This window comes from Sphaerodactylus townsendi, linkage group LG06, assembly GCF_021028975.2.
Source record: "Sphaerodactylus townsendi isolate TG3544 linkage group LG06, MPM_Stown_v2.3, whole genome shotgun sequence".
In the NCBI taxonomy this organism is placed as follows: domain Eukaryota; kingdom Metazoa; phylum Chordata; class Lepidosauria; order Squamata; family Sphaerodactylidae; genus Sphaerodactylus; species Sphaerodactylus townsendi.
Genome location: NC_059430.1, coordinates 122,395,736 through 122,422,322, shown reverse-complemented (window position 1 = coordinate 122,422,322; position 26,587 = coordinate 122,395,736). Strand labels below are relative to the sequence as shown.

General features: G+C 42.8%; 1 protein-coding gene across 1 annotated transcript; it reads left to right on the top strand.

Annotated features, from left to right (window-relative positions):
* Window positions 1–8,185: 8,185 nt before the first annotated feature.
* LOC125435170 (phospholipase A2 inhibitor and Ly6/PLAUR domain-containing protein-like) lies at window positions 8,186–25,152 on the top strand. Its single transcript, XM_048501271.1, has 7 exons — window positions 8,186–8,278; window positions 9,230–9,487; window positions 11,670–11,772; window positions 14,409–14,525; window positions 17,692–17,844; window positions 20,164–20,292; window positions 24,771–25,152. The coding sequence occupies exons 3-7, from the start codon at window positions 11,718–11,720 to the stop codon at window positions 24,986–24,988; spliced, it is 672 nt and encodes a 223-aa protein (XP_048357228.1). The 5' UTR covers window positions 8,186–8,278; window positions 9,230–9,487; window positions 11,670–11,717; the 3' UTR covers window positions 24,989–25,152.
* Window positions 25,153–26,587: the final 1,435 nt, after the last annotated feature.

Below are 26,587 nucleotides of genomic sequence, written 5' to 3'. Positions count from 1 at the left end.
CACCAAAATTTCAGCGTATCATCAGGAGACTGTCCTTATGCTACCCCCCAAGTTTGGTGAGGTTTGGTTCAGGGAGTCCAAAGGTATGGACTCCCAAAGGGGGTACCCCTATCCCCCATTGTTTCCAATGGGAGCTAATAGAAGATGGGGGCTACAGTTTTGAGGGTCCATAACTTTGGCCCCCCTGAACGAAACTGCACCAAACCGGGGGGTATCATTAGGGCAGTCTCCTGATGAGACCCTGAAAGTTTTGAGACTGTGCCTTCAGAAATGTGCCCCCCCAGCCTGCAACCCCCATTGACATCAATGCAGAAAACTCAATGCAGAACAAAGATTCTTGGGCAAATTTCGGGATGTTCTTGCAGGGAGGGCATTCTTGGATGTATCAGCACCAAAATTTCAGGGTATCATCTGGTTCAGGGGGCCCAAAGTTATGGACCCTCAAAAGGGTAGCCCTCATCTCCTTAGCAAAGAATGGGGGATGAGGCACCCCCTTTGAGGGTCCATAACTTTGGACTCCTTGAGCCAAACCTCACCGAACTTGGGGGGTAGCATAAGGACAGTCTCCTAATGATACAATGAAATTTTGGTGCTGATATGTCTAAAAATGCACCCCCTGCACGCACCAATGTCATGGTGCAAAAAAAAATTTGATTATGGTGGAGTGGCCGCCCATGGGGGGAGCATTCAACACAGGCTTTGCCCAGGGCTACAGTTTGCCTCGTTACGCCCCTGCCGGCTGGATCCCACCTCTGTAGAGAACTGTGACAGTAATGCAAAGAAAAGTTGAAGGCCGCAGGAAAGGAGAAGGACTAACATGAGATGGATTGATGTTAGATAAAATATATAGTTTTGCAGAGCAAATAATCATAGCCACTGCTGTAATTAAGTTTAAGGGGGCATGGATAGAAAACAATAAACAGTGATCTCTACGTGGATTTACACATCACTTCTACACTGTGAAAAGAGTGACTGAGAAGAACAAAGAGGGGAAGTTACTTTTACAACTTTCTCTGAGATTGTCCACATGACCTGTGACACATTCCATACAGCAACGTATTGATCAGGCAATGACAGTCAGTAGATCATCTCAGTAATGCAGGTAACTAATTATTCCACTCCCCATTGCCTATGCTAGTCTAGCTATCTGTTTATGCACAAACATCATCGTTAACTCTTTCATGACCGAAAAGCTGACTCTTGCTTATACCAACAACTGACTGTATAAAGGAAGGCATAGCCCTCAGTCTGCAAGACTTGAGCAAGGGACTTAACCATAGGACATTTTGGAGGACATTTAAACATAGGGTTGCCATGAGTCAAAAGTGATTCGACAACATTTAACCCACACATAATTAGAGTTGGTGAATCCTGGATTGAGGTAGTGAGGAAGGAAACTATTTTTGGCTCAGCTTGCATAAGAAGTGACTGGCGCTAAATCAGCATCAAACAGGAACTGGGTAGTATCTTAAAAACTAACATGATCTGTGTGGTGTGGTGGTAAAGAGGAAGTGGACTCTAATCTGGAGAACTGGGCAGACTCTTATCTGGTGAACTGGATTTGTTTCCTTACTCCTACATTCCTACTGGGTGACCTTGGGCTAGTCACAGTTCTCTCAGAACTCTCTCAGCCCCACCTACTTCACAAGGTGGGGAGAGGAAGGGAAAGGAGCTTGTAAGCCACCTTGAGTCTCCTTAGAGAAGAGAAAGGTGAGCTATAAATCCATGCTCTTCTTTTTCTTTTGGGGAGAGGAAGGGAAATTTTGCTAATTTTATTTGACAGACAGACAGACAGAAGCCTTTACTGACATTTTATTTGACTGTGGTCAGATTAGATCAGAGAAGGCAGAGGGAAAGAAGCACTTGATTTGGATTGGCCTCTGTTCAAGGAAATAGTAATTACAATTCCCACCACTAGATAGTGGCAGAGCATTATGAACAACTTGAAATTGAAAAACTTCACCCAAAGCAGAACTTTACAGTGGATCATGGTAAACTAGACAGGAAATGCTGTCTCCAAAGTGGCCCCAAAGGGATACAGCATTACTGGTAGCCCACAACGTCTCCCAACTTAACCCACTCCAATGCTGAGTCAGTGATCTATGGCCTATCTTGAATAATTTTCCCCATCAATGTATTTCTTCCATGCTTACTGGCAGCTCCCTTATCTAAAACAGTTTCTTACCAACAAAAGAGTGGACCTCCAGTCAGAGGTCAGATCCTATAACAATGTTAGGCAACACAATTACAAAATGTGTTAGGCAACACAGTTACAAAATTACCATCTTGGGCTCAATCACTTATTCATCCTTGAATGTGCCCTTATGTATCAAGAATGCCCCTCTGCTTGCTACAGAGATCAAAATAGAATAGGATAAATGGATGCAGATCTGACAATCCAAACTTCAGTTTTCAGAAACTGATGTGGGGGATTTCTGTTACCTGAAATGGTGGGAGTCTTTCTCTTTTAGAGTGGGGAATTAGCAAGAGCAGACTCTTGGCTTAGCAAAAAGTTGGGCAAGCTCGAGATCTTGGTTGCATATGCATACGGATCAGCTTTTGTAAGAAATCCCACAGGGAAGCAAATACAGTTTAACAATTTTATTTAGGGATAATAGGGATACACAAGTACACAATCAAAGCAGCAGAATACACACACAGTCCTAGGATATAAACGGTGTTGAATTGATAGGTTTGGAATAGATGAAGGGAATTGGGGAGTAAGGGTTACAGTCACCTGATCTTGGAGCAGAATGGTCTAATGAACACTGCTGAGCAGCCTGCGCTTAGCTCTGGCAGAAGAACAACGCGTTGTGGAACAATGCCAACAGACAGATACTAGCTCAGGGGTCTGCAACCTGCGGCTCTCCAGATGTTCATGGACTACAATTCCTATCAGTGCCTGCCAGCATGACCCCTGCACTCGTTACAGGGATAGGGGGGTTCTTATAGGGAAAAAGGGACCCTCAGGCTCATGCAGAGTGACCCTTAATCTCCCAGGACAAAGAGGGCCCCTGCCTTTCCGGAGAAAGACAAGAGACAGACATCAACCTTAATGGTTTGAATTGTTAATCTAATGGCTGAGGCATTAGCTTTATGGGCCAAACTTGGGAATGCCTGAAGATGGGAGGAAACTGATGAAATTACAGTTTCTGTAATAATGACAATGAAAATGAGATGGCCATTGGAAAAAGATTAGTCAGAGGAAGAAGCATTGGATTAATACAACATTTGGCAGGAACACTTGGGGCAAACACATTAACAAATGGTTGCAGTGGGTTTTCTGGGCTATGTGGCCGTGGTCTGGTGGATCTTGTTCTTCACGTTTCGCCTGCATCTGTAGGCTGGCATCTTCAACACCACCTGCAACCCCCCCCCCACCTGCAATACTATACTATCAAGTTCCACCCAAACACTTACTGATTGGTTCCCCACCCGGGGACATGAACATTTATACCCCACTAAAACATTCCCTTCTCTCTGGACACAGTGTGTAACAGACTTCCCTCTGTCATACGCCTCTGAAGATGCCAGCCACAGATGCAGGTGAAATGTTAGGAACAAGATCCACCAGACCACAGCCACACAGCTCGGAAAACCTACTACAACCAGTTGAATCCAGCCATTAAAGCCTTTGACAATACATTAACAAGTCATTTACCTCCACAGGGTTGTATAGTCCAGGACTGGAGATGGGAATGCTCTCCAGGGCAGGGATATTGTGCTCTCTTAATCCCTTCAGGAAGGGTGTGAGATCAGTGATTTGTATGGCAGATATGGGCAAGGGCAAGTCCAGACAAGCGCTTACTGTGTACTTGTGGGTACACTCAACCAATGCAAAGAATGGGCTTCTGATTTTGGCACTGCACTGCTAGGCACCCCAAGGGTTCACAGGATGATTAGAGACACTGCTGTCTTAAAAGCAGGGTTCCCCCCAACCCCCCATGGGTCAGTTGGGTACCATTTCTGCCTTCTAAGACATTTTGTCGCTGATCTAAAAATCACTGGTCCTTTCTGCACAACCAAAATAAGACATGCTGAGGATGTCTTAAACTCATCTCCTCATTTTTTTTGTCTGCACAGTACAGACAAAAATAAAGTATTTGAGGAGACATCCCCTCCCGTGTATTGTTTTTTTCCCGCCCGACTTAATTTGTTTAACTTTCATTTTCTCCTGTCAGTGATTTTCTACTTTCCTGCTCTCTTGTGCCTGCCATTTTTGTGAAGATGTCCTGGGATGTTTGTTCTGCAGACAACATGTTACCTTGGGGTAACGGGTTCAAAATATTGAAGCCAAAAAGCTCAAGCCGACAATGAATAAAACCGATTAAATATTTTATTCAGGCCAACAAACGGGCAAGCTAGCATCAGAGGAGCCACACAAAATGGATGCGGGTTCTTACTTTTATAGGTCACATCAAAACAGCATAAGAAAGAATACACCCCAAAATGCAACCATCATCAATCAATCACTGTATAGGGAGGGAATTATCCCTTTCCCCAAAACATTTAGGACAGGCAAGGGCCCTTATTGGAAGATGTCAGTATCCCACCCTTTGACGCTCCCAGAACTAAGGCTCCAGCCTCACCCTTATCAGAAGAAATTTCTGGGCCTTTCCCCACTTATTGCAAGCCTGCGTGCTAGCCTTTGAGGAGAGTAGCGCTGGGTTCCTCCTCCCTCCTCATCGCAGGGGCTGCCACAGCGCAGTCAGCCTCGACGCCGGGCTGTCACGCCCCTTTAGCGCTGCTGGGCATCCCAGGCGCTCTTCCGAACGGTGGCGCCGGATCTACCCCGCACAGAGCGCAGTCGCGGGGACGCTTCAAGGCGCAAGGCTTGATGCCGCGCGCTGAGAGCAGCGCGTGGCATAGGGGGGATGGAAGGGAGTGGGGAAAGTCCCTCTGTTGCCCTATTTTTCTAGACAAAGGGCCTAAACATTCAACCATATTCCTGCTTTGTATCAGAAAAAGACAGACTTATGGTGCCTGTCAGAACAAGAAGACCTTACAGGCAGCATATTTGAAATATTGTTGATTCTAAAGGGGAAAACTAGAACAAAGGAGTATTCACCAAGGTTGTTACTGCTCTGGTTAGCAACAAGGGGAGAGGACAAAGTGCAAAGGGCCTATATGAGTTTTGTTTAATTGGTTATGTTTAAGACACAACTTATAAGAGCAAGAATTGCTAAAGAAGAAACAATATTCTATAAAGTTAATATAAGATCTTCAATCTACACTCTGCGCCTACAATCATGGCACTTGACCTTTTATTGAATACAGTAAATGATTGAACTTGGCTCTTCTTGCCTATTTCGGCAATATATTGTTCTGCCATTTTTTTTAAAAAAAAAATTAGCTGGCGTGTCTTTGAAGCTTCACAGACTTGATATAAGAATCGTCTTGGATTCTCATATTGAGTCTGTGAAGCTTTGAAGACACATGCTCTAAAATTAAAAAAATGGAAAAAGTATATATTGCCGAAATCAGCAAGAAGAGCTGAGTTCAATTAAGTACTTTATTCAGAAAAAGGGCAGGCAGCTGCAATGCCTGCCAAGCAAATGTCCCAGGAGATCTTTACAAAATGGTGGGTACAACAGAGAAGGCAAGCAGCAAATTGCCAGTGGAGGAAAATGAAAGTAAAGAGATTTAAGTGAGGCAGGAAAAAAAATAAATTGGGCTGTCCACACAGTTATTGAGGAAAGTGTCTTTAACCCATCCGGGAGTGGCGGGGGGGGGGGGGGGGTTTCACTAGTAATTTTTTGAAAAAAACTGGTTTGGGAGAAAAAAACCTGACCTAAGAACATAAGAACATAAGAACAAGCCAGCTGGATCAGACCAAAGTCCATCTAGTCCAGCTCTCTGCTACTCGCAGTGGCCCAACAGGTGCCTTGTGGAGCTCACATGTAGGATGTGAACGCAATGGCCTTCTGCGGCTGTTGCTCCCAATCACCTGAAGATGTCTAGAGGGGAAAAGCCGTGTGGAGTTCCTCCCCAACACACTTTTTATAATGTCCTCAAGACATTATTTTGTGCTGTGCAGAAAGAACCGCTATTGCCTTGCATAATACTCCAGAGTTCACTCTATTTGGGAAGTGTTGCATTTTTCGGGAGCCTTTCCCACCCTGAATATTCACTTAGGATTTCTCATTCACTAGAGTTGTGTGAACAACCTAAGCAGAACTTGGGACGGCCCACCAGCTGACTTGTTAACTTGTTGTTAACTTGCTTAGCAAAGCTAGCTAGTAATCTCTGTATTTTTCTTGATTAGGTCTGAATTTAACGTAATCACCTTTCACATTCAACAGCCTAGATTTTATGGCCCTCGACCCTGTTGTTTAATTTTTAGTACCTCCTATAGCCGTGGCGGCGAACCTTTGGCACTCCAGATGTTATGGACTACAATTCCCATCAGCCCCTGCCAGCATGGCCAATTGGGTTTGGCCAGCATGGCCAAAGGTTCGCCACCACTGTCCTATAGAAAACTTTGCAGCACTAAAAGACAAAGTTCAAATAGCAGAGAGAGCCAAAATAATTAGAAACCCTTGTTGCATTTTGGAGTCTGGCATTCCAATGTTTCAGAGATCTCCCTTGAATTAAGCTAGGGCTTTGAAACATTTCCTGGTTTCAGTTGCGTGCAAAATCTCACCCCAGTTCTGCTCTAAATACCTACAGCAGGGGCCCCCAGCCCTTTGTAATTCTGACACATTGTAGTGGGCTTAACTCAAAATGGTTGCTGCAGGAAGTGGAGAACAAAATGTCAGGGAGTGAGGTTATGCCTAATTCTGACAGCAGATGTTCAACATTTCAAACAGTAGCTTTGCTGGTATATTATATATGTATGTATGTATGTATGTATGTATGTATGTATGTATGTATGTATGTATGTATGTATGTATGTACGTGTGTGTGTGTGTGTGTGTATGTATGTACGTGTGTGTGTGTGTATATATATATATATATAACTATATATATATATATAGTTATATATATATAGTTATATTTATATTATATATTTATTATGTACACTAACTATAATATAATAATATAATAATATGTACACTAACTATAATATATATACATATATATATATAAATAATATAACTATAGTTTTATGTATTTTGTAAATTGTTTTAACCTGCTCTAATTTATTTTATTCTGTGTATTGCTGTTCTGGCCATTGTATGTAATACTGTGTTTGGCCTAGTGTACACCGCCCAGAGCCCTTTGGGGGTGGGCGGTTTATAAATTTGATATATAAATAAATATATATATACACACACATACATACACACATACACATATAATAGTTATATTAGTGTACATAATAAATAGTAGGTATTTTTAAAAGACAGCTAAATTTAATAGAATATTGTTTTAAGGGATGATTGATAATGTCAAGATTGATTTTATATCTTGATGGTAACTGTTTTGCTATTTTTATCTGCAAAGGTTTTATCTTTTACTGGGAAACTTTGTTAATTGTTTAACTATAAATATGAAATTAATTTTTAAAAATTTCAGGATGCTTTTAAAAAATGAAAATGTTATTGAGAAATATTTTGTGGCTTACGTACCACTCGCCTTCATTCAACACTGGATATGGCTATGTTGTGGAGCCAGCTACTACTAAAGAGAGGTTTATGAATCACCACTCCATGAGATCTCTAGCGACCAATTAGAAGGGTTTCTGTGCAGAAGCCCTCCTGGTAGATGTTAAAAAAAGGTGTCAGAAAAGGCACCAACTGGACCCTGCTGAGGATGCCTCTTTCAGTGGGATGTACAGGACAGTATCACACTGTTGATTTAACTGGACTGCCATTTCTTTGCATTCAAAGCATTCATCAGCATGTTCACGATTACACCTAAGAAACATAGAAACAAAAGCTGGAAGGGCTCTAACCTCTTCCTATCCACAAGATGCATTATAAGTGCACTTACTTTATTTTTCTGGATTTCTATCCAATCATCACCCTTGAGATACAGAAAATACTTATTGTTAAGATACAGAACACTGAATTGCCTGTGCAAGGGGATTTCCCCAAGCCACTGTGCCTTGTCTTCTGCACTTCCTTGATCAGTAGCAGCCTACTGATTGGTTGTAGCATTGAGCAGAATGTAACGCTGTCTTATGCCAAGTCAAATCATGCGGTTCTGTAGCAACTCTCCCATTCAGCAGCTTTCTGGCAGAGATCTGCCCCAGCCCCGAGTTTTGGTTCAGCTACTTCTTCTCATGGAAGCTGACAGATTGTTTTTCTTTCCTGACCTTTAATCTGGCATTTTTGTGAGTCGGGACTCACTTCATCAACGGCATGTCCCTCCAAAATTCTTTGCATCTTTGCATTCTTTGCAGATTAAGTGGTAGAAATTCAGATTTAGAATCTGTGCTCACATCTGATTTAATCTCTCCATCACAAATCAAGGAATGTCTTTAAAGTTTTAACTGCTGTTCTTTTGGTCGCCATTATTGAAGAACTTTCAATACAGCTTAATGTTTTGTCCTTTCAGTGTCTGGAGTCTTCTCCCCTCTCTCCTGGGTCATAACTTATTGATTTAGCATCTTTGTTTCATTTCCAAGTGAAAAGAAACTAAAGTCATAAGTGCAATTTAGAGAGATTTGATAGAATTGGCAGTCAAGTTTTGAAAATCAATTATTTATCGAGTTATGGTTTCAAAGGCTTCTTATTTTTCTTTCCTTTGCTCTCCAGTTTTGATTTAGACTTTATAAGGCATTTTATTGGAATTAGGAGCTCCCTATGTTGTAGCGTCCCATCATTTCCGTTTCTGCTGCTCTGTGTACTTTTGAAGCTTTCTGCTTTTCAGCTCTGGAAGGGCCTCTCTTTTGTTAAGTTCTTCTATGTCAATCCCATGATTCTATTGTTCTTCTTAAAGGTGTCTAGATCTGTGTTTTATCTTAATGATAATTAGAGATATAATGATGTCCTTTTTGACTTACAAGTTCGTCTCTGCGGCAGTCCCATCAAGGTAGTTTTGAAAATAACCTCTGTCTTTCACGTCTCCAGATTCTATGCTATGGTTCGACTCTTCGCCATTTATCATAAATTATGCTTGCTGTAGATAGAGGTTGAAATTCTTCAAGGGTGACAGATAAGCCTTCTTGAAATCGAATCCTTTAGTTGTGTTATAAATTTTATTTATGTTCATTCGTACCAGTGGTGGGGTTGCAGACTCTTTATTCATAAATTATTCTTCCTCCATTGCAATGCTCCATCAGGTTCTGCGGAATGGCTCCAATGTCGGTTCCCTCTCTGCTGTTCTCGTAGGGCTACCACAGGGATAGCACTTTTACACTTCCACGTGGTCATCCAAGGTGTGTTGGGGTCTGAAAAAATTGATTAGACATCAGATGCTAACGGAGGAAGATGCTTCACGTCTCCAGATTCTATGAAATGATTTAACGGAATTATTCCCCTAACTCAGCGCTCCGGAGAGGGTATGGCACCTTTTCCCCAGACATCCTCTTTCTGAATGGGTAAGTTTCTCATGTGCAAAGGGGGAAATGTGTTCATTCATGACAAGTTACACCCATTATGAATGAGCTGTGTGGAATTCACCATAATCTTGCAGCTTTCCAGCATCTGTGATTTTTCCTTTAGTAACAAAGACTGTATATCTTGAATAGTCATCCATAAATGTTAGAAAGTACTTAAAATGACCCATGGTTGCATATAGAGGTCCACTTACGTCTCTGTAAATCAGTTCCAGAGGCTTTTTTGGTCTTCTGTACACTCTGCTTTGGAAAGGCCTTATTAACTGCTTTAGATTCAAGACAACAGATACAATTAGCCACAACATCACAAAATGAAGAGACAGGAGGAAAAAAGTGTGGAAGAGAAACAGAAACTTGCAATCTGCGCTTCAAAAGGATAGCATCCAGTAGTTAGAACTGCATGGATATTTAAGTATTTCACTATTGTATGGAAAACCTTTATAGGCCTAGCCTTGACTATCTACCAACAATCTTGAATTCTGCATTGTTTACACCATCCTTGTTTGGGTTCTTTTTGTCATGAAATTAAAGCTATATGGAACCTTTGAAACGTTTTTTAAAAAGAGAGAGAAAAGGATAGCATCAGAGTGGTGAAAGCAAGGATGGTCAGTGTTCCTGCCTATCTGTCTCTCTGGCTCATTCCGCACATGCAGAATAATGCACTTTCAAACTGCTTTCAGCACTCTTTGAAGCTGTGCGGAATGGCAAAATCCACTTGCAAACAGTTGTGAAAGTGGTTTGAAAATGCATTATTTTGCATGTGCGGAAGGGGCCTCTGACTCTCTTGCAATCTTCCTTTGCCATTGAGGCAAGAGCCAGTACACAGTCCCTCACTTCTCTCAGGATTCTCTGTGTCAGCTACTCAATTTGCACAGCCTATGCCTATCATGATTTCTCTCTTTAGCACTGTGTCAAATTTTGTAATTTTACATTTGCACATAGACATGCGTGTCTGCCAATATAGAATACAGTTCTGGTTCTAACTTTGGATTTCAGAATTTAAGTCAATCTAAAAGAAAATGTATTTTAAAACTGCAATTCACAAATTACACTCAAATATAGAGTATTGTTAGAGTATTGTTTGCTTTAATATATACTATTCCACATTTACATCCCCTAATACGGATTAACAGATCACAGTGCATCTAAATTGTTTCTGTGGAATCAACATTTCACTATTTTGATAGATTCATGGGAAATATTAACTCGACACCCCCTACTTTTCTATTCATAATCTGAAGTGAGATTTGTGTTCGGTTACTAAGTATGTGTTAGTTCTCAATCCGGAGTAGGATGAGAAGAAATGAGACTAGAAGTGGTGGGGAGACAAACACTGAAGAATTAGATGATAGGGAGACTGAGAAATGAAGGCAAACCAGATTGGTTGATGAACTAATTGGCAAATATGAACTTCAGTCCTCCACAAGTTGACGACTCTGTTCATGGTTAAGAATAAAGTCTGGTTGTTTCAAATAGCACTGTATCCTTGGTTGACCAGGAGTGTTTACAACAAGGTTACTAGCCTCTTCTTCAATAGGCTTGCCAACCTCCCGATGGGGCTTGGAAATCTTCCAGACTTACAACTGATCTGGGCAAGGGCAAGTCCAGACTGCTTTGGAGTAGATTCTAGGCCATTATACCCCAACAAGTTCCCTCTTCAGCCTTCCCTTAAATCTGCAGAAGTTTCGCAAAGCAGAGTTGGCAACCCTATTTTCAGCCACGCTCAGTGACTTGAACTTGTGTGAATAATTGTTTCCAGGGGTAGCTAAAAAGACAGCTTGTCTACATCCAATACTGAACTGGTTTCAATAGGCTGAGCCTGGTGTAACTTCGCCTAGGTTTGCCTCATAATTGTAACTAAAGAGACAGTAGTGACAGCAAGTGTGAGTATGCTTTGTGCAGATAAAATTGGGAGCCATCTCTTTCCCCATTTTATGTGTACTCTTTGAGTTTATCTCTCTTTTTATCAGTTCAATCTTTGAGTGTCCTGTCATTCTTAATAGTAACAGTATTCCATTCCCCAAAAAGGGACAGAACAGGAATCAATGGTCAAAAGTCATAAAACAAAACCTTCCGCCATTGTTTAGCCCTTATTGGCTCAGCGAAACCTGCAGAAAGCCCTTTTATGGCATATAAATTCCCTGTGCAAAAACTGATCTTTCAGATGGAGAATCCACCCCAACCCTGACCTGACTGCACCCTGGACGTTGAGATGGCTTTTCTCATCCTCTTCCTCTTTGCTCTTCTATATGTTGCAGCTAGACCAGGTATGATGCATGAATGTGAAAATGTGAGAGGTTTCCCTTCCCCCATTTTGCTTAACGTTGTTCCTTTATCCCTCCTGGAACTTAAGGTTACAAAAACCGCTCTGTGACTTCATGGAAACAAGGGATCTGAAAGGTGGGGACACCAGCCTCCAAATGGAGCCTGGGGATCTCCCAGAATTACAGTTTAATTACAGACTACAAAGGGATGCTTGGAAGGTGGACTTGTTAGGGGGATTTTTTTAAGTATTGGCGGGACGCCAATTTAATGTAGCAATCGCTGTTTTAAACTAAATTAATATTTTAGAGTTTATGGGACTGAGTTTTTCATGTTAGGTATTATTTATTGGTTCCTATTTACTCGCCCCTCTTGTTATTGTATTTTATGTTGATGTTGTACACTGCCCAGAGTCCTCCAGGGATGGAACAGTATACCAAATTTAATCATCATCATCATCATCATCATCATCATCATCATCATCATCAACATCAACATCAACATCAACATCAACATCAACATCAACATCATCATCATCAACAACAACAACAACAACAACAACAACAACAACAACACACCAGACATCACCGTGATCGAGGACAAGAAAGTGAGCATCATCAACATAGCAGTCCCCGGTGACAGCAGGGTCATTGAAAAAGAACACGAGAAGGTCACTAGATACCCACAATGATTTTGAAAATCGAGCTTCAGTGTCTATGGCACAAACCAGCTGAGTTCGTCCCAGTGGTAATCGGCACGCTGGGCGCCATCCTGAAAACACTAGGGCAGCTCTTGAAACATCTGTGAATTGACAAAATTAACATTGGTCAAATTCAAAAGGCAGCCCTGCTGGGATCCTCACGAATACTACGCCCATACATTACAACTTCCTAGGCCTCTGGGTGAGGCTCGAATTGCAATGAAGGCCAACAACCAGCTAAAGATCTGGCAGCTGTGAAATCTACCATAATAATATGACATCGTACCCCACTGAAGTCCCTATCATCTCAAGTTCCATCCTCAAATCTTTAGGAGTAACCAGAATTATGAAGAAGAAGAGTTTGGATTTATACCCCCACCTTTACAAACTCCTTTTCCTTCCTCTCAGATTTTTCAGATTCATAGAAAGATCTGTCTTGTCCATTGACAGTTCCAGTCACTGGATTTAAGTATTCAAAGATGTAAGCTTATAGCTCTTTGTAGCAAGTATGATTCCCATGTTAATTGACTAATGAGGCTCCTGTCTAATTTGGCCCTTAGAGTGGCCAGTGCAAGAATTACTACACTCAAAAACCAGTAGGGGAACATTTTAATCTTCCTGAACATGCCATTTCTGACATAAGAGTGACAGTCCTCAAACAAGGAAACTTCTCAAAGAAAGATTTGTGCATGTGTGTTTGTGGAAAGTGTTGTCAAGTTGCAGCTGAATCATGGCAACCCCGCAGGGGAGATTACAATGGGAAATTGCTGAACTGGAATTCGTTCGCGTGTTTAGAACATTGGACCCTGACCCATCTCAGGAGCAATAGGGACACAGAATTCTTATCGCACTACAAATGCTAATTTTATGTCCCCAACCATTTTCTTCCACTCTAATCAAGCTGATGACAGTATGCATTGTACCTTTGCAAGCTTTCTTGAGTATATTGGTCCTAGCCCCTTACTTTTCCATGCTGGAGGTCAACAAGGTCAGAAGGACTTTCCCTCTGGCCAGATATGACACCTTGTTGTTGGCAGTTCCTGGAAGTAGATAAGAAAGTAGAAAGAAGAGTAGGAGTAGGAGTTTGGATTTATACCCCCCCCTTTCTCTCCCATAAGGAGACTCAAAGGGGTTTACAATCTCCTTTCCCTTCCACCCCCCACCCCCCCACAACAAACACCCTGTGAGGTGGGTGGGGCTGAGGGAGCTCCAAAGAGCTGTGACTAGTCCAAGATCTCCCAGCTGGCATGAGTTGGAGTGCACAGGCTAATCTCGTTCCCCAGATAAGCCTCCCCAGCTCAACTGGCAGAGCTGGGAATCAAACCCAGTTCTCCAGATTAGAGTGCACCTGCTCTTAACCACTACACCACTGCTGCTCCTAAGACACTGTATGCAGAGAGAATTTATCCACGTGGTGTAAAAGAAATAGTGACTGTGGTGACTGTTTTTTCCCTATTGTCCTTTTTGCAATGAGTTGCAACTGACGATTATTTATCCCTCATTAGTTAATTTCATTTGGATAAAATGCATCTCAAAAAAAATTAACTTGCTTGGGTGAATTAAATTCTATGACTCTTCGAGGCAAGGTGGCATCAGAGTTTAAGCGCCTTCTTTATTTATAAAGGATGCAAATGATTTAATGCTGAAAAAGGTAAAGATGCAGTTTAAAATCTCATTTTAATTTTTTTTAGAGATACTATATATTTTATTGATGGAAATTGTTTCTAAACTTGTCCTTTCTTGTAACTTTGTGATTGAATGTTTTTATACTGGTCTATGGCTGCAATAAATAGACTGCCTGCTTGCCTGCCAGAATTTTTACAACACCCTTCTTACCTTCTGATTCAGATGAAAAAAGATCTCCATTTGTCTCTACATGAAATTAAGTTGCCTCTACACTAGTTTCTCTTTTACTCAGCCTTTTCCTGTGTGTATTTTCAGCATTCACCATTCAATGCCGAACTTGTACAGGTGTAAATATTGAGTGTACTGGCACCCTCACCACGTGCAGCTCTGAGTACGACACCTGTCACTTAATTTTCACTGAAGCAACACTGTGTAAGTATGAGGAACTTAAGATCACACATATCCATGAACTTGTTGCCAGATGTTCTGTTTGGGCATCAGAAGGAAGGCGCAAACCTCTCATTGTGGCTTGCTGACTGTCATAGCCTTTCTTGGGCCGTTTCTGCATGGCGATGATGGGGGTTGGGTCGGTGTATTCCACACCGACCCAACCCCCCTGGGACCGTTCGCGCATCAACTTGGGTCCCAGAAATAGCTAAGGAAGACGGGCAATGGCCGCAGAAGCAGCCGTCGCATCGACTAACCATATTACATGTCGGATTGAGTGCCGTCCGACGCAGTCGCCGAGGCCTGGGGACATGCCCCCCTTGCCCCGCGTGAGTGCTCCAGCGTCGCAGGGCAGGGAGGCGTGTCCCCAGGCCTCGGCGACGCACCGGACGGCCACAGCCATGGTAGGTAGAGGGCAGAAAGGGGGGAGGGCGCCTTGGAGCCACTGCCGTTTGCATGGCAGCGGCTCCAAGCCACCATTTCCCAAAAACCTCGCTTCCCAAGCAAGGTTGGGAAACGGCGACTTCGCACCGCTCGGGTGGGGCGAGGGCGGCGCGGCTGCGAAGCAGCTGCGCCCCCTGTGCAAATGGCTCCCTGGGGACAGCGTTTTTGCCGTCCCCAGGGCACCATAATCCGCCCGTGCGGAAAGGGCCTTGGTTTTCTTTTAAATCTTTTTAAAGCAACCTTTTCCTACATAGCCATATGCCAACTGAGAAAGTAAAAACCTCCAATTTGATGGCTGAAGAAGATGTTACTTGTAAGTCTTGCCTACTTTGGAGTAAGCAATGCCTGTGACTTTTGCTCATTTTCAATGTTAATTTAATTTGTTTTATTTATTTATTAGGGAAGGTGGCTCTCCGCGTTGAAATAAAATCTGCCAGAATTCTGTTATTAGGGCAGAATTTTCTGTGAAAATTTCTCAGCTGCTGAACAAAGGACATGAAACAGGAAGGAAATCCCTTGGGCACGTTCTGAACATCCCTTGTCGAAATACATGGGCTAGATCCCAAGGATCTAGTCTTCTAACAGGGACACTTTCCTAAATGCCAAATATTCTTCCAAGTGTGCTACATCAGGTTCAGGCTCCTTCGAAAGTATCCCTCCTAGTAGAACAGTTCTGCAGGATCCAAACCCATATCTCCAATATTCAAAAAAATTTCCAAGGCAGTGTTTGCAAATTAAATGTTTAAATGTTATATGTTTGTATGACATTCAAACGTTGAGTGCTTTGTACTGAGGGTCTCCAACAAGGGAAACATGGTGCTCAATGACACCTTTCCTGGTTTCTGCCAAATGTTTTTTTAAAAGTGGAGGTCTTAGTGCAGTGATGGCGAACCTTTTTGAGACCGGGTGCCACAAATTGTCTTCGAACTGTAGCCTTATCTTGGGGGAGAAACGAGCAGGTGAAGCCATGAAAAGCTGACCCAAGATCAAGTCCTGTCTTCTTAAATGAGCCAAGTTTAAATCAGCTTGGTGTAATTGTTAAGAGCAGCAGGTCCTAACCCAGTGATGGCAAACCTTTTTGAGACTGAGTGCCCAAATTGCAACCCAAAACCCACTTATTTATCGCAAAGTGCCAACACTGCAATTTAACCTGAATACTGAGGTTTTCGTTTAGAAAAAACGGTTGACTCCGAGGCGTGTGTTACTTAGGAGTAAGTGTAACCTCAGCTTGTGGGTTCTGTGGGGCAGTACTTGGAAGGAGTTGCAAAGAACCAAATTTAAACAAAACAGTTTACTTCTCTTTACAAATAACATTAAACATCAACATTTAACATTACAATTCAAGGTCCTGTTCAGGTTGCATTTCAAGTCCTTCTGGTTACAGTCTACTGATACTGCCAAGTCCAATTCTTCTTTGCAAGTGGGTTGGCTCCTGAAGACTCCAAGGGCTTGATGAACAGGATGCAACATGATGAAGGTTTCCAGGAGAACTCTCACCCATTACAACCACAAAAGAAACCCTGAAACAATAAACTCCAACATTTACAACATAGCAAAACAAACAACTACCTTCCCAGTAGAAGTTCCCAATAATATTGCAGTTTTACCTTAACAAGGGTAAGTTAAGGGCTTATATAGAACCAAGGTCCGAAGTTCAGGTAGCCCTTTGTCTTCTCCAAAGAGCTCTGCAGCCTTTCTTTAAGCTGCTCTGAGTCTCCAAGCAATCACTCCCCTTACTGGTTCTAACCCATTTTCCTGGGCATGGGGGGTTACATAAGCTTGGTGTGGGTAGTCGGTGGCTTTGCTTTTGAAGCAACCGCGCAACTCTTCCAACGGGTGAATCAACGACTTAGTAGGCGTTTACTCAGAAGCAAGCCCCATTGCCAGCAACTGAGAGCTTTTTTACTTCCCATGTAAAGGGATCACGCGAATTTTGTTCTTTGCATGAGAATCAGTGGGGTTAACAGCGCTTAACAGGGTTACCTACACTGATTCCCCAAAACTAGGTCTTAGGTTTAATGCGTTAATTTCAATCGGGAAAGCTCCAGCTGCCTCCAGGCCAGCTCTTAAGTAGATGTGTATGTGTGTGTGTGGGGGGGGGAGTGATTCCCCCCCCCACATGATGAACTCTGTTTGAGCGTGCCCACAGAGAAGGCTCTGAGTGCCACCTCTGGCACCCATGCCATAGATTCGCCACCACTGTCTTAGTGAGTCTTTGCCCAGCCTTTGGAGATTTGATTGGCTGTGAAGGTGTTTTTTTAATGATGCTTTGGCAGTAGCTGCCACCACAGCACAAGGATCTTCACTATGGTATTGAAAGGAATCTGCAGCAGCCATTTTGTGGCTGGCTATTTTCTGCGGTAGCCATTTTGTATAAATGTTTTTTGTGACTGAGGCTACCACACTGCATCAGAATTCCAAAGGTGCCCTCAGGCTCAGAAAGGCTGGCAACACCTGCTTTAGACCCATCTCTTCATTGTTGAGAGAAGCTTCAAACATAAAACCTCCCAAATACTGAATACCATCGACTGAAAGGAAGTTTCTGAGGTTGCTGATTAGATATAAAACATTACAAAGTGTAAAGAATATTGAACATCAGAATTGCAGAACAGAATTTCTGGAAGTCGTTAGGCAGTTCTTTTCATGGATTATTTGGAAAAAAATGCTATTTCACACTAGTGAATCCCAATCTTATTCTAACATACAGCCGGAAAGACGCTGAAAACCACACGAAGATCATGTACAACACAAAAGAGCTGCATTCCTGGGGATATATTTATGCATCTTGCAAATGGATATCAAGAGACAGGGCAAAGCCTTTGCTGTACAACGGACGACTGCAACGCAGCAAATTTTACAGGTATGACTCTTGTGTGCTTATAAAGCTGCCAAATACTACTAAGTATGGAATTCATATATGGTTCTGTACTGTTTTCCTTGGCTGGCAATGGCTCTTCCTAAACTGAGTTTCAAGATATCCTTTAAGAAGTAAATGGAGAGATCTGAGCCTTATACATTTTTTTTGTGTTTTATTTGCCACTGGGTTATGGGTCTTCCCCCAGATCTGTTTCCTTTATATTTATAATAGCCCTCCTAATCATCCAGATTCTATCCACTCATTCTCTTGATCTTCTCCGGATGGCTTATACAGCTGAGCTTCCTCTGTCTCATCTGAGACTGGAAGTCGTGGTTCAAGTATGGTCATTTTAGACTCTGGCATTGTCGTGCATCCTTTACAGCAATATGTACTTCACAAAACTGCTATACTCTGTTTCATAGAAAGGTAAAAATGTGGTCAGTAGTAGTTAGGTTGAAGGAGCATGCTTCTCCACTAAAAAAATTCCCTACTGTCATCCTCTCTTCTGAGAAGGGCCATAAACATGTCTTTTGCCAGTGGCTCAGCTGAGGTTGCTTCTCAGTGGCAGCCGAGATCACCACGTTGTTGGGTTTTTCATTCTAGCATACAAAAACTGCACTGCATGCTGGGAGAATTTTCAAAGATGAGGCTGTCAGTTATGACAGTAGAACTGAGACCTCTCAGTACTGAGCTCTCTCAGTTTGTCTGTTGACTAAAAGCTCTCTCTCTATGTAATTCTGTCAGTTTAGACATTTACTGTTCTGCTGTAAGCTGTAAATATGAAAAGGGCTACTTTATGTTGTTTGTGATGTAACAAAATAAGTAAACTCAAAATTCAACAGTTCTCTGTGAGGGACAAAATGGCTTATTTTTCCACAGAAGTATAACCAGCGGATCTTAATAAGATGCAGCAACATAGTCTCTAAACTTCCCTGCATACTCTGTTTGGGATCCTATATATAAAAAAGAAAAAAAACCTAGCAGAATCTACTTAAAACTAATGTTTTTCCTTCACATATCGCTCTTCCTTCCCTCCCTATCTGCTTGGCCTGGGTCAATTGGAGGAGAAAGGCAGAGAGAGGGAAAGAAGGAGGTTTGTGAGACATAACATTGCCACGGGGGGGTGGTATTCTTTTTGCACGCTCCCTCTTTTCCCTTCCTCTGTCAGGGTCTCATTGGTTTGTTGCTAACTCCCTGGCCCTCCCCACCATGGCTGCAGCTGCATTGGGGATGCCGGGGTCAGTGGCAGCAAGAAGTCCCCTTGCATCCCCTTTCCCTGCCACCTGGGCCTGTTGTTCTGAGGCGGCTGCTTCTTGCCTCGCCTCACCTTGTAGGGCTCTTCTTGTCTCCCAAGCTGGTTCAAGGTGCCCAGCACTGCCCTTTGTGTATTTGTCAGTAAGGAGGAGCGAGAGTGGGGGAGAGGCAGGGGCTGGCAAGAGTGAATGGACCCAGAAAGGAAGGAGGAGCAGCCACTATTGCTGCAAAGAACCACAACAGCCTCCAGCTGTTGGGGAAACTCTGCTGCCGCTTCCTTCCCTCAGCCCCCTTTGCTCTCCTCACATGTCCCCCCATCACCAACCTGCAGCTGCTCGCACAGAGGCCATGACTGTGACACCTCAGATGGCACTAAGACACAAGAGAAGCATTCCATAGAAAAAAGAAGTCCCAGGCGTTGGCAGCGGATTGATTCTCAATTGAGGTCCTTTCTTTCTTTGAGACAGGGTACACTGCACTTAAAAGCAGACCTAAATCAAACCATCTTCAACTGTCTCCTAAAGTTCAAAAGTTCAAAACCTCCATGGGGAGGGTGTTCTGTAATTGTGAGGCTGCTACTGAAATGGCCCTTTCTCATGTACCCAACAAACATCTTTGAGTGGTGAAACAGTCAGGAGAGTCTCTCCCTGTGATCTTAATTTCCAGGCAGGAACATATGGGAGAAGATGACCCTTTATATACCTTGGTCTTGGGTCATGTAGGGCTGTCAAGGTCAAAACCAACATCTTGAATGGAGGTTGGGAATTTGGAGAGCAAGCAACTTCTAAGGGGGTAAGGGAGAAAGGTTTGGGGTTCGCTATTTTAGTTTTTGTCTTTAACCAAAAATGTTTTCAAAATATTATTATAAGCTGCCTTGAACCATGAGGAAAGGCAGTATTCAAATGTTTCAACAACAAAAAATAATTTTCAAAGGCCTCTTTTGGGGCGCTGAAATTCAAAACCAATTTCAGTTCGAAATGTAGAACTTGTTCAACTCCCTTTCTCTACTTTCTTGTTAGTCTTATCCATGGAGTCATTAAAAGCTTGTTCTTGGCTGTTGGTTCCTAGTGCCGGCCTGGAATGAAATTCTGAATGGGAAGCAGTGCCCTTCCTGTAGTGCTGAGAGCCCCAATACGTGCCAACAAGAGACCATTAATTGCATGGGATCAGAAGACCGGTGCTTCACCAGGGAAATTGGTAATTCTGATTGTCTCACTAATTTATCTTTCATATTTTAGCTATGACAGAAATTCAGACATAGGCTTCTGGTTCATTTCAAAGGAGACATTTCAATTTTATTTAAGAGACAGCAGCTAAAAGTTAAATAGGTTCTGTGGGTTCTTAGCAGAGAGCAGAAAACTCTCCATATATGCTCTGAGGAACACTTTGCCCACTAGGGTTGGTCAATACTAAAAAAATTCGGTAAAATTCGGATTTGGGTATTTTGGGGCATAAAATTATTTGTATGCCCGAATCCGAATCGTAGCCAATTCGACATAACCCGAAAATTCGCAACCGAAATTCAACCGCTTTTATTATTTTTTGAATTTTGCGTTTTACACGTTTTGGCCTGGCAGGGGACGCAATTTTAAAGTTATGGCACTGAAAATTCCTCGATATCATCTGAGACTGTCTCTGGCATGATTCTCCGTTTGCAGTTTGCCCAGGTGCTATTGACCTCAAAAGGGTGCTCCCATCCCCATTGTTTCCAATGGAAGCAGAGATGGGGCTATGAATTTTGAAGGTCCATAATGTTGGGACCCTGAATTAAACTTCACCAAACTGTGAGTATCATAGGACAGTACATTTATGATACCCCAAAAATTTTGGTGATAGTAGTTTCTAAAATCAGTAACTCCTCACAGTCATCTAAAAGAATTTCCCAGATTCGCGCTCTGTAGCATATTGGTCTATTAGAGCCAATAGGTTTCGAGGCTTTGAGCACATTTTCATGGTAAACGAATAAAACTTTCAGGGTATCTTCGAGTTCCATGACACCATCCAGGTTTGCGGACCGTTGCTTCAAGGGTTCAGCTATGTAGGGCCCACCTCCCACTCGCCCCCATAAGCAAGTTCTCAAACTCTGATGGTGTCATCCAAAGACTCTCCTGAAGATAATTCTGAACATTTTGTGACTTCGTACCTTTGATAAATGTGCACCCTAAGGGTGCCCTCCTAAATTTCAGAAATCCTTAATATTTTCGGACAGCAAATGCAGAAGCTCAATGCGGCGAAAAAAAAAAAAAAGAACCTTGGCAATTTTGGGGTACCAGGCACATTTTAGATATCAGCACTGAAATATTAGACATTGAGATCGTCCCGATGACACCTTCACACTTGGTGCAGTTTAGGGGCCAAAGTATAGACTCCTCAAATGGTAGCCACCATCTCCTCTTAGCTGTCATTGTTCAATGGGGATAGAGGCTACCTTTGAGGGTCCATAACTTTGGCCCCTGAACTCAAACTGGCACTGTAAACTTGGGGTGTCATCAGGACAGTCTCCTGATGATACCCTGAAATTTGGTGCCACTAGTTTAAAATTCCGGCCATGTTTCACCGCTTTCCTGCACATGAAGCTCGCTGGAGGAGTGAGCGAAACACGAAAACCAGCATTTTAAAGCTAGTGACATCAACTAGGGTAACATCAGGAGACTGTCCTGATGATAGCCCTCAGCTCTGGTGCAGTTTGGTCTGGAGTCGCGTTATGGACTCTCAAAAGGCGTAGCCCTCATCCCCTATCAGCTCCCCATTGGAAACAATGGGGATAAGTTAGTAATCCTTTGGAGTGGTCCATACCCGGAACCAAACTGGCACTGAATCTCTGTTATGGGCAACATCAGGACAGCTCACCTGATGATACCTGATAATTTGTTAATACATCTCAGAACAAGTGCCTCAGAGGTACTTCAGAATTTTGTTTAAGATTTCTTAGCTTGCAGATTCATTGCATTGCTGCTCAATGGGAAATTTCTGAGTAGAGGCTGTGAAGGTGCACATTACTGAAGGTATGGTGTCACAAAACTTTCAGGGTGTTATCTTTCAGGAGAGTCTCTTGATGACACCATCCTGGTAGTTTGAATTTTGCTTCAGGTTTAAATTCTATGGGACCCAAAACGGTGAGGGCCCATCTCCCACTTCCCCTGAAGCAGAAAGTTCCCAAAACCTGGATGGTGTCATCATCCAGAGACTCTCCTGAAGATACCCTGAAAGCTTCGTGGGTTTACCATGAAAAATGCGCACTCCACAGCCCCTCAGAAATTCCCTATTGACAGCAATGCAGCCAAGTCACAGAACAAAGAATCTGTGCAAATTTTTCTAGGGTGCCTTGCAGGGTGCATTTAGATGTAATTTGTACTAATATTTCAGTAGTATCACCATTAGGCGACTGTCCTGATGAGGCTCTCCCGATTTGCGTAAGTTTGGTTCCAGGGAAGCAAAGTTATGGACCCTCAAAGGGTAGCCCTCATTCCCCTTAGTTCTCATTGGAAAAGAATGGGGATAGGGACACACTTTTTTGGGGTCCATAAACTTTGGCCCCCCCTAAACCAAAAAATGCACTGAATTGAGGGTATCATCAGGACAGTCTCCTGATGATACCTGAAAATTTGGTTGGTGCTGGGATATGTTTTAAAAATGTCTCCCCTGCGCCGAAAATGTGAAAACACCAAAAAAATAAAAAAAACGCATTCGAAGTTGGTAATCCGAATCCCATGGATTCGGATCTGTTAGGATTCGGACAGCTCAGATTCGGCCCCTGCTCGTCCGAATCCGTCCGAATCCGTGCAGATTCGGTAAAAATTCGGATTTGGACTGTCCGAATCTCCAACCCTATTGCCCACCATTACTCCACATGGTACAGGGCTGAGTTATGACACATATTAAGATCAGAAGTAAGGGGTGGTGGTGGTGCTAAAATATGCAGTCTAGATTCTTGTAGGGCATGCTATAGGGTTGCCATGTCCAGGTTTTGAAATTCCTAGAGATTTGTGAATGGAACCTGAGGAGGGCGGAACTTACAGAGGGGGAAGGACTTCACTGAGGTAAAATGCCATGGGCACCACTCTCCAAAACAGCCATTTTCTCTCATCAAAAAATCAATTGTAATTCCAAGGAGATATCCAGATCTAAGCTAGAAGTTGGCAATCCTAGTTGCTGAGCAGCAAAAGAAAGGAGGTTCTTGAATTAAGGAAGCCAAGGGGTGAGGAGACTAGTAAGGCCACGAAGAGATAATCTAATGCCGTGGTTGCAAACCTATGGCGCTCCAGATGTTCATGGACTACAAACCCCATCAGCCCCTGCCAGCATGGCCAATTGGCTATGCTGGCAGGGGCTGATGGGAATTGTAGTCCATGGACATCTGGAGCACCATAGGTTCTCCACCACTGATCTAGGGCCTTCTGCCTTCATCCCATAAAAGGAAGTCCTGGAATCACACTTGGGCCCTTTCCTTATAAGTCACCTAAATTGTTTGCAAAACATAATCAATCCCCCCAACCCCCAACCCCTGTTTGTTTGCACCTACATGAAATACAACTTGATTACGAAATCTCCAAAACACATTAGCTATTTTGTTTCTTAATCCTTTAAAGGGAAAGAAACATATTGATATCAATGTGATTATATCTGTGGCTAATGTTCCGTTTTCAAATCAACTCACTTTTCAGTAGCCACCTCTCCAACAATGATATCCACCCATTAATATGTAATCCATTAATGATTTAACAATATCATAATTCTTAATCAAGATGTGAGTGCAGACAAATGGGAAGTTTTGAAAAAAATTTGCAAAACATTTGCTAAATGTTTTCAGGGGCTTGTGCAGAAAGGACCAATGAGAGCCCCACTATTCAACAGAGAGATACAGGCACAGTCTAATTCTGCTGCAAAGAGAAATATAGATCCCCAGAGTCTGATGGGGTGATTTTGGTGTGAATCCAGGGGAGAGCAGGGTTTGAGGAGGGCAGTGACCTCAGTGGGGTATAATGCCATAGACTCCACACTCCAAAACACTTATTTTCTCCAGAGAAACTGATCTCTGTAGCTTGGGGTTAATCTAGTTGTAGCTCTCTTTCTCACAATACTAGAACCAGGGGACATCCATTGAAAATGCTGGAGGGAAGAATTAGGACGAATAAAAGGAAACATTTTTTCATGCAACATGTGATTGGTGTTTGGAATATGCTGCCACAGGAGGTGGTGATGGCCACTAACCTGGATAGTTTTAAAAAGGGATTGGACAGATTTATGGAGGAGAAGTCGATGTATGGCTCCCAATCTTGATCCTCCTTGATCTCAGATTGCAAATGCCTTAGCAGACCAGGTGCTCAGGAGCAGCAGCAGCAGCAGAAGGCCATTGCTTTCACATCCTGCATATGAGCTCCCAAAGGCATCTGGTGGGCCACTGCGAGTAGCAGAGCGCTGGACTAGATGGACTCTGGTCTGATCCAGCTGGAGAGTGTAGGGGCAAGAATTCTTGTCCCAACACATTGCCTATTGCTTTGCCTGTACTTCTCATTTTCCCCATGGAAAGCAAGAGCACGTCTGGTGTGACTTTTGTGCCAGACTGCCAGGCAAGGGAACGGCAGAGCTAGCCATTGGGTAATCGACTTCTCTTCCATCTTGTTCTCTCCTCTTTTTCTCCTATTTACTGATGTGGCTTTATTTTGTTCCTGTAGGTTCCACCATCCAGAAGGGCTGTGCCACCAGATCTTTCTGTGCCAATAGTTTTGCAATTACCTTTTCTGAAAGCCTGATCCTGTCTTCTCAAACAATACAGTGTGGAAATGAAGATGTGCCAGGAATAACAAATACAGCTCCGGAATCAAGATGGCTTTGCCTCCAAATCTTTTCTGGGTTTCTGATAGCAAAGCCTTTCTTACAATGTTTTTTTTAATGTGTACAATCATGAGAACCTCACACAGATATTTTCTGCTTCTTATCTTATTCCCTCCAGATTAGACTACTGTAACTCACTCTATGCGGCCTTGCCTTTAGCCATGATCCGGAAATTAAAACTCATTCAGAATGCAGCAGCCAGGCTGCTTACTAGCAGTTCGAGCAGGGATCGAATCACACTGATCCTATACCATCTGCACTGGCTGCTGATTGAGTTCTGGATTATGTTTAAAGTGTTGGTTTTGACCTTCAAAGCCGTTTGCGGTCTCGGACCTGCATACCTGAGGGACCGCCTCTCCCCATATTGCCCCGGTAGGCCCCTCCGCTCCTCGGAGGAGGACCTACTTGTGATCCCTGGCTCTGAAATGACTCCAAGGCTGGCCTCGACGAGGGGCAGGGCCTTTTCAGCCCTGACCCCTACCTGGTGGAACAGGCTCCCTAGGGAGATCAGGGCCCTGCGGGACTTACAGAGTTTCTGCAGGGCCTGCAAGACGGACCTGTTCCGCCAGACGTTTGGCCAGCCTGGTTAAAAATATAACTACCATGTCATCTGGCCTCCCGTGGGCACAAAAGGGGGGGAGGGGCAGCTGAATGCCATCCACATTTTTAAATGGGTTTTTATATTACTGATATTTAAATTATGTTTTAAGGTATGTTTTAACCTTGTTGTGAACCACCCTGAGCCCTCAGGGGGAGGGCGGTATACAAGACAAATAAATAAATAAAATAAATAAATCTCTCATTGATTTTCCTTGGTTTTGTTCTCAGTAGCACTGCTTACTTTTTTCTGGAAATACTCTAAGGGCAATTTCCTGTAATACTGAACGATTTATGTCAATTAGACTTGCTGAGAACCTACATGGGCTAGAAGGTGTCTTCTCTGTTTCCATGGAGCCATGTTGAACCAAACTTTCACTATACACACACATAGAAAGGTGTTAACATTTTCATAGTCTGACCACTAACGCATAGCAACAATAGCTCACAAACCTTTTCCATAATGTACCCTGTCCTTGGGATGGTCTACCAGAATGGACATCTTCACATGCTACATTTAGTGTGCAAAACTGTTATATTCCAGAAGGTACTTGGCAGAGGGTAAATTATTTTGCCAGGTTTGGCTGTGTTCTTTTTAATTCTGTGTACTTTTAGTTTTTTGGTGTGTTTTTAATTTTGAGCCTTTTAAAATCTGAATGTTTTGATTGCATGATTGGAATTGTGTGCCTTCTGTCATCCTGCACATTTCATACCATCAGTAATGTGTCCATGTTTAAATTTTGGACCATTTTTAATGGTAAAAGTGGATTTTGAGAATTTCTTTCTTTTTTCATCTTGTTAATTGGATTATTGTTTGTACCCTTGTAAATTGGGGTTGCCTTGTCAGTTGCTTGGAATATGAGATGATATGGCAGGATATAGAGCTTTTGTTAAATAATACAGAGGCCATGCTCTTGGAAAAAGTAGCAAAATTTCTTTTACAAGTGACAGAACTTTCTAAGTAACGTCCAGTGCTAGATACAGTTTGTCTGTGTTTTGAATGTACTTTTGATTTGTACTTCAGAAATGTCTGTAACGCTCTGGAGCCTATTTTAATATA

Coding starts and splice junctions, on each gene's coding strand:
- LOC125435170 (XM_048501271.1), top strand. CDS start 11,718: ATGGCTTTTCTCATCCTCTTCCTCTTTGCTCTTCTATATGTTGCAGCT. Junction 11,773..14,408: donor ATATGTTGCAGCTAGACCAG/GTATGATGCATG, acceptor GTGTATTTTCAG/CATTCACCATTCAATGCCGA. Junction 20,293..24,770: donor GTGCTTCACCAGGGAAATTG/GTAATTCTGATT, acceptor TTGTTCCTGTAG/GTTCCACCATCCAGAAGGGC.